We start from the raw sequence: 14257 nt of genomic DNA, 5'->3' as shown, positions 1-14257 counted from the left end.
ACTATAGTTGGACCACCGCTGACTCAGAGTTACGCTCGGCTCCTCAGCGAAAAACAGATGGTGTATGCATCCGCTTCCGTATTTATACCCGCCTCGCGGGGCGGAGCGCGTGATGCAAATTCAGTTGAAGTAATTTTTTCACTTTGATCTGACTGATAAAACAAATTAAAACTGTTTATCACATAAATATATAGAAAAAATGTAACAGAAAAGGTTAATGTAATGAACAATAAAGAGTCATGAAAACCCCTCTTTCAGCTCAAGTCCACCTCACAATCATTCTGAAAAATCCTCTTAATTGTGTGTATACGGCTGTGAGAAGAGAGGGAGTGTGTGTGGCAGAGCAAGACAGGAGAGAGAGAGAGGGGCGAGCAATATCGATGTACTACAGTGTTTCTCTGTGTCATAATCTGACACTGACATGATGTAGATTTTAAACCTAGAGAAAAATCTCTACAGTATCCAGTTTTCTCCTAAAATGAATGGACTGTGTTAATCCTGACTGTGCTGAGATTGAGTGTGTTTAAAGTAAAGGGTGTTAAATGTATATCATGATGTCAAAGTGTGTTTTTCAGTGTGACTATCAGTACTGCAGTATCACCTTAATGAGGAGCTGCTCATGTGTTCAATCATTTACAGATCAAAAACATGAACTCACAGCAGCAGGAGAAATAGAGCAAATGCTTCAAAAATATTCAATCTCTTACATCATATGAACAAATGTGAAAATAATTTGGTGAATTTGATCATGTTGTTTCAATAGCTTTGCTTTTTAGTGAATGTAATAATAGATATTTCCCTGCATTTTATTCCTTTTTGATTATACTTTATGAATTTACAGTTTCATATGAGAGTCACATATGATCTTACCCCAGTATCTCCAGTCTACAGTGAGGATTCTCCAGTACAGCGGAGAACAGCTTCACTCCTGCGTCTCCTAGTTTATTCCCAGACAGAATTAGTTCTCTCAGGTGTGAGGGGTTTGATCTCAGAGCTGAAGCCAGAGCAGCACAACCTTCATCTGTTACACCACAATCCCACAACCTGTAGAGAACAATGACACACTCTTCACTCTCTCAGATCAAAACAGAAATCTTTGTTTTTCCTATTTGTGTTTATAATTTGTGCAATATCTCTTTTTTTAAACAATGAATTCAATATATCAGTAAGTTTAACTGTTATTCTAGAGATTATGTCTCTATGTGAGGGAGAAAGATTATATAAAACTGATAAAATTAAATACATCGAAAACATTTTCCCTAAATATAAATGTATTAACATTTAAATTAAATTAAAATTAATATTAAAAGAATTCTAAATGTTTATATACATTATAAATGCATATATTTGAAAATAAATTTCTCACACAAATATCATAAAAAACAGTTAAGTAGATCACAGATCAGGTCAGATAGGTGGAGGGTTTAAAAGCTGAAGTGTGACACTCATATTTTTTGTTAAACCATTCATTTATAATGTTTAAGTAAGAAATGTTACAATGTTTTAACAGTGATGCTTGTTCTCAGTGTTACTTACCGAGCTGATCTAGTTGCTGTAACCACAGGCATCAGCTTCTGAAGAACTTCATCTCCAGTGTTTTGTGTGACACTAATTGAAAAAAAAAAAAAAATCAATAAGTTAAATAATAATAATAAATAACATAAGTAAATAATACATTATACCTTCCAAAATACCCTCAAATATATTTTTTGATTAAACATTGCTTGTGAAAAAGTTGTTTTAGTATCTATAACTATAGAAGCCTCGTATTCAGCCAACACATTTGTTTTTTTTAATCTTGTCAATGTTGCTGTGGCAGGTCTATTATTCTACATTTACACTACAACACTATTTTGACAAATCAAAATAAATGCGTATATTTTCATGAATCAAGAATTATTTTGTGCTAAACAAGTTGTTTTTGAAATGAGAAGTAAGCTAACTGTGATAGTCACACTAGATGCCACCGCTGGGGAAACAGCACTGGCGCGCGCGCACACACACACACCTCATTCATCCACGTCTCGTTCCTCCCTCACACTGCCGCTATCATAGGAGCGGGTGCACACGAGATGCTGATAGCACATGGACATTCACCCATTTCTCCACTCTCCCTTCCATATCCATTTCCTACACTTACACCCCAGTCAGCAAATTACCTTTGGCACAGATGTGGGCCAGATAAACAGCTGAGCTGTGGCCCAGATTAGTTTGTGTTTGCCGGCCCAGATATGGCCCACATCTCCTTATGCCAAATACTACAAATTCATGTGGCCCATATGTGGGCCTGGTATGCAACTTTAATATGGTTGAGTTCTGTTAAAATCTAACGGCCCTTATGTGGCCCACATGCAGCTGACAGTATTTAAAGTCTTAACTCACAGGTAAATTAAACACTCAACAACAAATGTACTCAAAACTATTTATTTTGACAAGCATTTAAATAATTACAGCTAAAGTGTTGTACTTAATTACAGCAGTATTCAGTTGAAAACATTTCATAAAAATAAATATAATTAAAGCAACAGAGTTGAATTTAATAATTACAGTAGTATTCAGTTGAAAACATTTAAGAAAACATAATTACAGCTACTCAGTTGTACTTATTTTAAGTAGAATTCAGTTGAAAACATTTAAGAATACAAATTAATAATATAAATAGCATTCAAAGCTAATTTTTTACACCAAAGTTCAAAACACTCGATCAAAGCGTGTATTAATGTTATGTTTAATTAGTCCAATGAGAGTAATACAAATAAATCACAGTTGGTAAAGAGAACTTTAAAGAGAAATTGAGAAAGTTAAAGCAAACTTGAAAGGTAAAGAGTTGAGAAGTGTGTTGATGTGCAGAGAAGTCTCAAATGAGGGTCGGCAATGTGTTGATCTTTTCCAGTAAGGGGATTCTGCCTGACTTCACCTGCAATAAAGAAGAATTTAAATAATGTTAGCAGCAATACAACCTGGAAGCTAGAGCTGCAGGATAATAAAAAAAATCATTAATGTAAATATCCTTCAATATTTTAATTGCAATTATTAACAAATTAAACACCTCTGAATTACCAGTATATGAAAGTTTTTTTCCAGTAAATTTTCAAAAGGAATTGCAAATTGTATTTTTCAATATGTGGGCCAGAATTATACCATAATTCCTTATGACAAATTATTTAGATTTTTAGAATACTTTTGCACCAACAACCGGTTAAAATTTACAGCACTGCATGTATTCTGCTTCTTTTTTAAAAAAAAAGACATGCACACTCTAATGTAAAAACACACCAACACAGATAGCATTAATGTCATGTTTTAGTCCAAAGACAGAGTCTACAAAAATAAGTGTTTTTACTAACACAAAATAAACTCAAGATAATCTGCAATGATGCGAGACAATTTGGAAGCAGAAACACACAAACAATAATGGGCCAAGTACTGAATGCAAGGAGGAACATAAAGGGTTAGTTCGCCCAAAAATGAAAATTCTATCTGTAATTACCCTCAAGTTTTTCCAACTTCTGGGTTGTACGTCAGAGCGTAGACTCACTATTGGCCGACGCTGGTCATGTGTGGGATGCTGGCCAGTCGTGAGCCTACGTTCTGACGTACAACACAGAAGCGCTGTGCTGTTACACTACGTTGAATAAAGTCTTTATTTTAGCTTGTTTTGCGCACAAAAAGTATTTTTGACACTTGATAAACTTAAGGTTCAGCCACTGTATTCTTGGACTATTTTAACAATGTCTTTACTAACTTTCTGGGCTGGCAAGTTTCAATAACAGAGAAGCCTATGGAGGAGTGAGACAGCTCTCAGATTTAATCATAAATATCTTAATTTGTGTTCCGAAGATGAACGAAGGTCTTACGGGGGTTGGAACAACATGGGTGAGTAATTACTGACAGAATTTTCATTTTTGGGTAAACTAACCTTTTAAATACACAGTGATAATGAACTAAATACAGATAGTTGTAGGCATGCCCTGGTATGAGACTTTGACAGAATGATAATCTTATATTGTGATTACAGCTTTAAAATGTATGATTGAAACAATATGATTCGCAATATATAAAAAATAACTTTCTTTAAAAACAAAACATAAAACTTCTAAATAAAAAATGCAGTCACTTAAGTGAGCCACGGATGTGATCAGGTAATGACAAAAAAAGTTGCTTGGTTCGATACTGAGATAACAGAAATAAAAATACAATGTTCTGTAAAGCGGTTTTGAAAAGTTGTGAATTGTGCAAAGTGCAATATAAATAAAAGTGACTTCTAAAAAAGGTCTCACCAATGACAACTTCCTTTACGACCAGGCGTTGGACACCAATCTTCCCATTGACTTCTCTCCAATTCATAACGTGCCACAGCAGTTGTAAAAGTGCCTTTCAGCACTCTCCACACGGTGTTATCCAGGTCAAAGCCACCAACCAAACCCAGATAGGTAATCTGATAGGAAAAAAAAACATTGTGTAAGTGGTTGAAATATGCATTTAAATAGACCACCCTAAAATGAAAGTGCTTTTATATTCAAAAATGAACTATAAACTATTATTTACTCCATCTGAAACCATATTTTCTAGGTTTTTAATATGGAAATTATTGTCATTGCCCCACCATACCACACATTAGGGCTGGGTGGTATGACAGTATACGATAGCATGGTATATAAACTATATCGTGAGAAATTATAGTAATTATAAAAATGTCCTGCCTCTTCCAAGCTTTATAATGGCAGTGAATGGCTGCTCAATTAATTGATAGCTAACAGAAATACAGCAATTCATTGTTTGTTCATGTTAGTTCACACTGCATACTAAAGTTAACAAGTACAATTTTTTATATTGAATGTGTTAGTAAATGTTGAAATTAACATTAACACATATTAATATATGCAGTAGAAGTGCAGTTCATTATTAGTTCATGTTAATGTTCAGGTATTGTATCGAAAGTCATAATTTTGGTATTGTGACTTGACACTAATAGCCTAACGTTAACATTACAACTTTAATTTTAAAGAGGGAAAGGTCATGAGAAAAAGTCTTGGTTGAATATCATTTCAGAGTTAAATGAAGATACATACAATAATGCACACGTATTAATGTGTTTATTCTTGGCATTTTTATATTATGATTAGTTGAATGATTGTGAACACAAATTAGGATTTAGGTTTTCTGACAAACAGTAACACCGACATTGGACCGCGTCGCCTTAATTCACAAATAGGCTACTACACAATGACAAACTATACTATTTTATTGTGTATGAAAGTGAGCTGTTGATTTATAAACAAAAACATCTTAATTTAAAACGGCAAACCAGCGAACTGCTATAGCCTAAGTTAACGGTTAAGTTACATTAAACTTTATTGTAAGTTATAGCAGTAAACTGAGGAAAATATTAGCTAGTTCAACCCCTTCCTCGATGGAACTACTAAACGCATAATAACATGCGATATTGACACATAATGTTGCATATTTCATTTATATGACTTTAAAATGCCAAAACATCACTTACCTGAATGTACACAGTCGTGAGGAAAGCAGAGTAAATGGCGTCAGCTGGCCAGCGTCGCAGTCAAACTCGCGCCGTAGTCTCACTCCACCAATAGGAGGGAAGATGCATAGCAACCTGAGGTGTGGAACGGCGGATGTTTGTCGCACTTGATTTCAGGATTCCTGTGTTTTTCCACGTATAAGCCAAATGTTTACCACAAGTCGGCGTTTCTCACTGTGTGCCATAGCTCAACCACATATGGTCCTCATGTGTTCGTTGTTATCTGGGCCATATACCTCAAAATCAGTTGTGAACCAAGAGAGCATTTCCCGCAGATTTTAAAGTTATGGCAAAACAAATATGGCTACGATTTGGCCCATATCTGTTCAGCCATGCCACATCTAGGCCATATGTGCCAGATAATACCCACATGTGGCCCAAATGTAATTGCTATCTGGGACTGCACTGTCTCATCGTTTCGTCCCTGTTGTGTGTCTGTGTGGGCGGAGTCAGTCTTCCAGAGGAAAGTTGCGCCGGCCAAAACCGAACGATTAAATTAAAATAATTGAATTAAAGACACAAAATGAAGTCTGTCGTCAAAAGATCCTTCAAACTGAGACGACCTTCAGAGACGCTTGATGACGTCGCAGTCGAGATATGCAGCCTTACTAGGACACAGCCACGGTTTGAGAAACACCCGCAAATGATGTACAATATCCCAGAAATCAATCTGTGCCCTGTGATTTAAACACCTCTGATCTATGAGTTTCTCTTTGTTCAGAATGTTTTAGACTGTAATGATTGCACTCAGTGTTACTCACCGATCATTTCTGGCTCCTATTAAGCTCTTCAGGTTAAACTCCTGCAGTGTCTTCTCTGAGGACAACAACACAAACACTAAAGCTGACCACTGAGACGGGGAGAGTTTCACAGCACGTAATCCTCCACGGCTCATATGAGGTTTAGCTTTGTTCACTAGAGAAAGATCACCCAGTTCATTCAGACAGTGGAACAGATTGATGTATTTATCTGGAGAGGGATTCTCACTGATCTTTTCTTTAATATAGTCAACTGTTTTCTCATTGTTGTGAGAGCTGTTTTCTGTCTGTGTCTTTAGTTCTTGTAAGAGACTCTGGTTAGACTTCACTGACAGACCCAGAAGGAAACGAAGGAAAAGGTCCAGATTCCCATTTTTACTGTCTAAAGCCTCATCCACAGCTCTCTGGTGGAGATCAGATAGTGAAACTGTGTCTCCATGAGTTGGTTTGGTAATCTGGTCAAACACATTGATGTTATTGTTGATAAAGTTGAGATGCACATATAGAGCTGCTAGATGTTCCTGAATGCTCAGATGAACAAAGCAGAAGACTTTCCCCTGACACAAGCCCAACTCCTCTCTGAAGATCTGAGTGCACAATCCTGAGTAAACTGATGCTTCTGTCTCATCAATGCCACACTCGCTCAGGTCTCCCTCATAGAAGATCAGGTTGCCTTTCAAAAGCTGCCGATAAGCCAGTTTCCCCAGTTTGACAATCATGTCTTCATCTTTCACTTTCTTCTCATAGTCCTTCTCATGTTTGATGTTGGTCTGAATGATCAGGAAGTGTGTGTACATTTGAGTGAGAGTCTTGGGAATCTCTCCTCTCTCTGCTTCACTCAACATCTTCTCTAGAACAGTGGCTGAGATCCAGCAGAACACTGGGATGTTGCACATAATAAAGAGGCTCCTTGAGGACTTCAGGTGTGAGATGATCCTGTCGGCCAGACTCTGATCACTGATTCTCTTCCTGAAGTATTCCTCCTTCTGTGTGTCACTGAAGCCTCGTACCTCTGTCACTCGATGGACACACTCAGAGGGGACGAGATCCGCTGCTGCTGGTCTGGAGGTGATCCAGATGAGAGCAGAGGGAAGCAGATTCCCCACAATGAGGTTCGTCAGCAGCTCGTCCACTGAGGCGGATTCAGTCACATCACACAACCTCACATCGCTCTGAAAATCCAGAGACAGGCGACACTCATCCAGACCATCAAAGATGAACAACACTTTATACTCATCACTGGATATGTCCATTTCTTTGGTTTCAGGGAAAAAACGATGAAGAAGATCTGAAAGACTGAGTGTTTTGTCCTTCATCAAGTTGAGCTCTCTGAAAGCAAGTGGAAATATGAGCTGGACATCCTGATTCTCTTTCCCTTCAGCCCAGTCCAGGATGAACTTCTGCACAGAGACTGTTTTTCCAATGCCAGCGACTCCCTTTGTCAGCACAGTTCTGATGGGTTTGTCTTGTCCAGGTAAAGGTCTAAAGATGTCACTGCATTTGATCGGTGTGTCCTCTGTTTCTGCTCTCCTGGACTGTGTCTCAATCTGTCTCACCTCATGCTCATTATTGATCTCTCCACTTTCACTCTCTGTGATGTAGAGCTCTGTGTAGATCTCATTCAGGAGTGTTGGGTTACCCTGCTTTGATATTCCCTCAAACAAACACTCAAACTTCTGTCTCAGATTTGATCTCAATGTGTTGAGGACTTCAGCAGATTTAGAGTTATGGCTGTAAGATTAAAATACAACATTATTACACAAGTTAGAGAAGTAAATAGCCATAAATTACAAAACTATTTATGGGACACAGAGCATCATTAGGTTTCTGAAATGTGTTAATCATTAATCATGTGTTTGAGTGATGTGTGATGTGAATTGCAGAACTTAAAATTAAACAACAGCAACAAAAGTCCTGCATTTTACCTGAAACCAGGATACATGCTTTCATTAAAGTCTTGTGGTTGAATCACAGGCTTGAACACAGTTTTGTTTTTAACTGGTCTGGATGGAAGATTTGACCTTAAATCAGAATGAAGTGGGAAAAGAATCAGACACACTGATATTGATGTAATTGTGTCATTAACTGAGTAACAGACCAACAGCTTTTACAGTGTGTGAATGTATAAACAATACAGTACATAGAGCTTTACAAGAGAGCACAATGATAATCATTAATAGACTGAAACTAGCAGGATTGTAACTAATTCAACAACTGCATATTAACAATTTCTTAAAAATCAAATACTATAAACAACTTTTATAGAAATTATATACCTGAGATCAGACTGTGTGTCTCCACTCTTAAACTTCATTGGCTGATCCATAGAGCAGTTACTCTTCATAGACACACAGCTGGACTCTGGGTTTGAGCTCTTCTGCTGGACTGAACTGGAACAGAGAACAGATTCAGTTTAATCCTTTAGATTACTCTGTTCATTCTTCATGAGAGTAACCATATTAATATAAACATTCATTTTTCATCAAAAAGCACTCATGATCTTTTTATTTAATATTTCACGTTAGTTTCAAAACAAAAACAGACAAAAATAGGCCAATTTTTTTAACTGGATTTCAAACTAAGTAAAATAAAAAGCATACAGACTTATAAATGTTGTGCACTTTTACTGGAAACTTCTGTCTTAGGAAACACCCGGAAGTGTTGTTACACTTCTGCTTTAGCGTCTGTAACTCAGTGATGTTTTGCACGGTGTCAAACTTTGATTATAATTATTTTGAGAAATTAACTTATTGGTTTGCAAATCATAAGCTTGATTCAAAAAATGAATCAAAGCAACTGAAAAAAACAAACCGGTAATATTATGAATTATGAATTCAAAACAGACAAATTGAAAACAACTACAGTATATAATTATAGAATGATTAAACTCAGCTGAACATCAACCCCGATCACATGACTCTTCTCAACGGCACAATGGAGGACGAAGGCTCAACCGACTAAAGAGACCAATGTTTAGCTGAGCTTTAAAGATAAACCACCTTACTGTACTCTAGTAACGGTGCTCTTGCTGTGAAACATCACTGTTCTGACCAGACACTGTGAAGCTTTCAACAAATCTGAACCAGCGGTTAGAAAAATCCACTCAATTTTACACCTACTCCATTATATAAAGGTGGAAAAAAAAATCTCAGCTTACATTTACTAGATGTCATTGATAGTAATAGACTGACTGACTGAGATAAATTATGCATCTAATTCAAGTGTCATACTATAAGCATAACTTTTATAGAAATGATATACCTGAGATCAGACCGTTTGTCTCCACTCTTAAACTTCATTGGCGGATCCATAGAGCAGTTACTCTTCATAGACACACAGCTGGACTCTGGGTTTGAGCTCTTCTGCTGGACTGAACTGGAACAGACAACAGATTCAGTTTAATCCTTTAGATTACTGTGTTCATTCTTTATGAGAGGAACCATATTAATATAAACATTCATTTTTCATCAAAAAGCACTTCATGATCTTTTTATTTAATATTGCACGTTAGTTTAAAAAAAAAAAAAACGGACAAAAATAGGCCACTTTTTTTAAACCTTTTTTCTGTACAGGGTGTACAGAACAGGGTCTTTTTCTGTACAAGTTCTGTACAACTTGGGTGGTCAAAAACAGATTTTTTTTCTGTGATGTAACACAATATTTAACAGTGTTTGTTGAAAGTACCTGCATCCTGGAGGAAAATCTCCATCTCTGGATCCTTGTGAATCAGCCATGATGAAGATACAGGAGAATCTGATGAGTTTGATCTCCTCCACTGACTCTGAATGAAGAAACATTCACACACTAAATTAAACAACCTTCATAATTTAGCTGAACATATCTGGAGTGTGGGAGAAAACGGATCATGTGACTGTGTTAACTCAAACTCAGTCATACATGTTTACATATATGCTGTTAAACTCCTGAAGAATCACAAACATCACGAAACACAAAAGAAACATTGAAGTGAAAGAAACCCTTTATTAAAGATTTCATATCAAACAAACACAAAATGTCCTCCAGAGATTCATATTAATATGAGGAAGTCACACACATGAACACTCACCTTGATCAAACTTTTACAAGATACAGGATCTCAAATCCGCCAGCTTTAACATCATAAAACTACACTGACGAACGTTCCTTCTCAAACGTTGATAAACAATTTGATGCTCTGTTTTTTATTTCCGTGTCATATTCGTATTTTGCCTGCTCAAATGGCGAACCAGTGTTACGGATCATGTTAACTGCGGAATGTGTGGTTTGCGCGAATGCGCGTGCACGCAGATATCTTTACCTGGATTCCCAGCAGATGTGAACGATTCGTTTCGTCTCAGCAAATTTGTCACTGACCAGATTTAAAAGCTTTTCACGTTATTGGTAAATGTTTGTATCATATTAGGACACTTTTGTTTCAGACGCCTTTAAGGGAAGTTTTAATGTGTTTTCATTTCGTGACACAGACCACGCCCACATTGTTATGTTACATTCGTTTCAATTAAATTTGTATCTGATGACAGTTGTAAGTACATACAATAAAGTATACTATTTACATTGTGTCTTTGCAGTGCGTGAGTATTTGCAGATTATTTTAATGATGCCAATTTGTGGCTTAATTTTAATTGAGCAGCAATACTGGTTAAAGGGACATGTCAAGCATTTAGCCTATTATTTATTTATTTATTTATTTATTTATTTATTTATTTTAATCCTGCGGAGGAATGAGTTAAAGCATAAAGCATGTACAGGACCATAAATGTTCCTTAAAGGGATAGTTCACTTCAAAATGAAAATTCTGTCACCATATACTCATCCTCAGGTTGTTTCAAACCTGTATGAATTTCTTTCATCTGCTGAACACAAAGGAAGATATTTTTAAGAATGTCAGTAACCAAACAGTTAACTGGAGCCATTGACTTTCATATATTTTTTTCAGTTTACAGACACTTCTTTTTCTTTTGTTATTGTTGCTTCAATACCTGTTAGCTAATGAATACGTTAGTTGAACATTCCCCTAAATAAATGCTGACAGGTTACATTTTTTTTTAAAATATCTTCCTTTGTGTTCAGCAGAAGAAATAAATGCATACAGGTTTGAAACAACTTGAGGGTGAGTATATGATGACAGAATTTTCATTTTGAAGTGAACTATTCCTTTAAGAGTGGTGAAAAGTGATAAACCGTATTCAAATATAATTTTAGAATTGGTGAGACAGTAGGATCCAGTGAATTACCCACAGCATTTATTCAGGGGAATGTTCAACTAACGTATTCATTATCTAACAGGTATTGAAGCAACAATAAAAAAGAAAAAGAAAAATGAGGCAGGACAAATGCACTACATGCAGGACAGCTGTATTTCCCACACAGTCCCACCGTCCACATTCTGAACATTCAGTCTGAGGAGGAAAGAACAAACTATGGAGACTTGTTAATGAAAGACTTGTGTGTTTTGTAATGTATATGTATAAACTGTTCTTACGCTGCTCTCCATCTAATGTAATCATGTTATTTTAGTAAATAAATGTCACAGTTGTTAATTTTAACTAATTTAACCAGTTGTTAATCAACCAATATAACACACCATCACCCTTCATTGTGAAATGTTCACATCTTCTCTTTATAATATATAATCGCTCTCCTTTCTTTAACAACTATCGGGATATTGGTTATCCTGCAAAAAGTTTTTGATTTGTCTAACTTTAATTGCATCATTTGCTGTGTCAGTATTTGGCCTAACAACAATGACACCAGTAACAATAATGACACTTCATTTATAGACCTCTTCATCTGTTCCTGTAAGCAGACAACAACAATGAAAGCACATGATGTGATGAATAAGGAAAGAGAATATGTTAATGAGATTCATGAGACCAGTCACATGAAGAGAACTGGCATAATTCAAATTTATATTACATAAAAAGCCATTATATTTTACACCCATTACATTTTATTTATAAAACTGATAGACCATTGTTCATATTTTTTAGTTAAAGAGGTCAGCAAAAAAGTACACAATGAAGCATTTCCTTTACTAATTGTTGTTTTGGAGAGGGGTCTGGTATTCATGTGAGGTGACAAATTATTAAGAGGTTAGTGATTTATGTGCAATATTAACCATAGAGAATAGCAGCCGTATTTGTAATAATTCATCATCACTATATCATATGTTCTGCTGATTTCAGTAATACAATTTGTGGTTGCATCAATAAATACAACTTTTTGAAAATTAATTTTTCCTTTAGGCTATTGCTACTTTAACTTAATCTACATCTGTTGTTATTTGTGATTAGAACGCATGACAACACACTAAAGACACACACAATATGATACAGTAATGTTGAGAAGAAATTTTTTACTGTGCGCTGACAAGTCTGTTCATCCAATGAATTCGAATGTTAACATAGATGTGGTTTCTGAGTTTGACACTAAAGTATGTTCAACTTCTTTGAATTTGCATCAAATACGCAGGATACACTGCAAAAACAAAGCGCTTTATTATGTACTATGTATTATATTATAATGCAGTGTATACAACTGGTGAAATATATTCGTTTTAATCGGTGATCCGTGAAATATTGCATGAATCTGTCGCCGATCTACTGGAAATCAGGTAAAACTATCTGCGTGCGTGCGCGTCCCCAGATAGTATGATCCCTTGAACTTTGACCTTTTGAACTTTGACATTCAGGGATGCGTTGTGCTGGTTTTAGGGTGCAGGTCCACCATCTGATCTGGATACGGACCGGAGAACATAATCCAGATCTCGCCATATTAAAACCAGACCATATTTCTCCTGGAGGTGAAAAGCTGTCAGACATCAGACGGAGTCGATCATTCATACTCAGAAAGTAGAACTGAAGTGACATTCATTTCAAGATGATTAGTAGTTAAAACATTACATAATGTCCCTGCATTGTTTTGCATTCTGTGACTTTCAGTCGAATAAAAGACAGTCATATATTTCGACATTGAAGATTTCTTAAAAATAGTGTTAAAATATGGTCTCGTCTCGTTCTCGTGAACCCAATATCGCGTCTCGTCTCGTTAGATCAGTGTATCGACACACTCCTAGAAGACACTAAATCTCATCTCAGCATTTCATCATTTACTCTCAACATCAACATTTGTGAGATTTATTCCATTGGAACAGTTTTGATCAAGTTGGTGATAAGATGTTCCCTCATTAATTAAAAATTATCCACAATAATAATATTCCTATTAATTAATGCTTGGAATTGTTATTTAATCATTAACTTCTTTTAAGTAATATTAGTAACTATTTATATTCTTTAAAAAAAATGCCTTTTTTGTTAACTAATGAACTAAAAATTAATTTATTAGACATTATTGTCCCTTTATATTATACCGTACACTCTATAAACGTTGCTAGCATAATTAATGTTATCATTTTGCTAGCATGATTAACATGTTGCTAGCATTTTTTTGGCATTATTAGCATGTTGCTAGCATGATTTAACACTATGCTACCATGTTGTAACATATTTCTTGCATTTTGCTAGCATGTTGTTAGCATGATTAACATGTTGCTAGCATGTTGTTAGCCATTTGATAGCATGATTAACATGTTGCTAGTGTGTTGCTAGCATGTTTCAGGTTAATGATCCCAAAATGTATCATCTGGAGATGTAGAAAATGTTTTTGATCACAGGAAGGGTAAGTGACAGTCTGTTAATCAATCAATATTATTGTTACAAGAATAAAAACATAAGAAACTAATTACTACTAATATTTCTACCTGTGCAGTTGAAATTCACGACAAGCTAGCTAATGAACTAATGAACTAACAAACATTTTTGCAGTGTTTGGCAGTTGAGGAGGAGACCAGGGAGTAAAAGTATGGTTTGATCAGAGGGAGAGTCACAGGGTCAGGACTCTACAAGCCAAAGCAAACACACCGGTCTCCTTGATCAAAAGAATTTGCTATCCACGC

The 14257-nt window shown here is 35.9% G+C and overlaps 1 protein-coding gene across 1 annotated transcript in view; it reads right to left on the bottom strand.

Annotated features, from left to right (window-relative positions):
- The window catches only part of LOC307167420 (NLR family CARD domain-containing protein 3-like), a 40638-nt gene extending 30075 nt beyond the window's left edge, over window positions 1-10563 (bottom strand). The window contains exons 1-8 of the mRNA XM_079886513.1: window positions 10370-10563; window positions 9988-10084; window positions 9565-9678; window positions 8580-8693; window positions 8229-8324; window positions 6307-8034; window positions 1537-1608; window positions 871-1044 (exon numbers count right to left, since the gene is read on the bottom strand). Coding sequence (XP_079742639.1) covers window positions 871-1044; window positions 1537-1608; window positions 6307-8034; window positions 8229-8324; window positions 8580-8693; window positions 9565-9678; window positions 9988-10037 — 2348 coding nt within the window. The 5' untranslated portion in view covers window positions 10038-10084; window positions 10370-10563. The remainder of the gene's footprint in view (window positions 1-870; window positions 1045-1536; window positions 1609-6306; window positions 8035-8228; window positions 8325-8579; window positions 8694-9564; window positions 9679-9987; window positions 10085-10369) is intronic.
- Between the last annotated feature and the right edge of the window lie 3694 nt (window positions 10564-14257).

The sequence above is a fragment of the Squalius cephalus genome, assembly GCF_949319135.1.
Source record: "Squalius cephalus genome assembly, chromosome: 11".
Taxonomy (NCBI): domain Eukaryota; kingdom Metazoa; phylum Chordata; class Actinopteri; order Cypriniformes; family Leuciscidae; genus Squalius; species Squalius cephalus.
The sequence above is the reverse complement of the archived record's forward strand: the minus strand, read 5'-3'. Positions and strand labels throughout refer to the sequence as shown.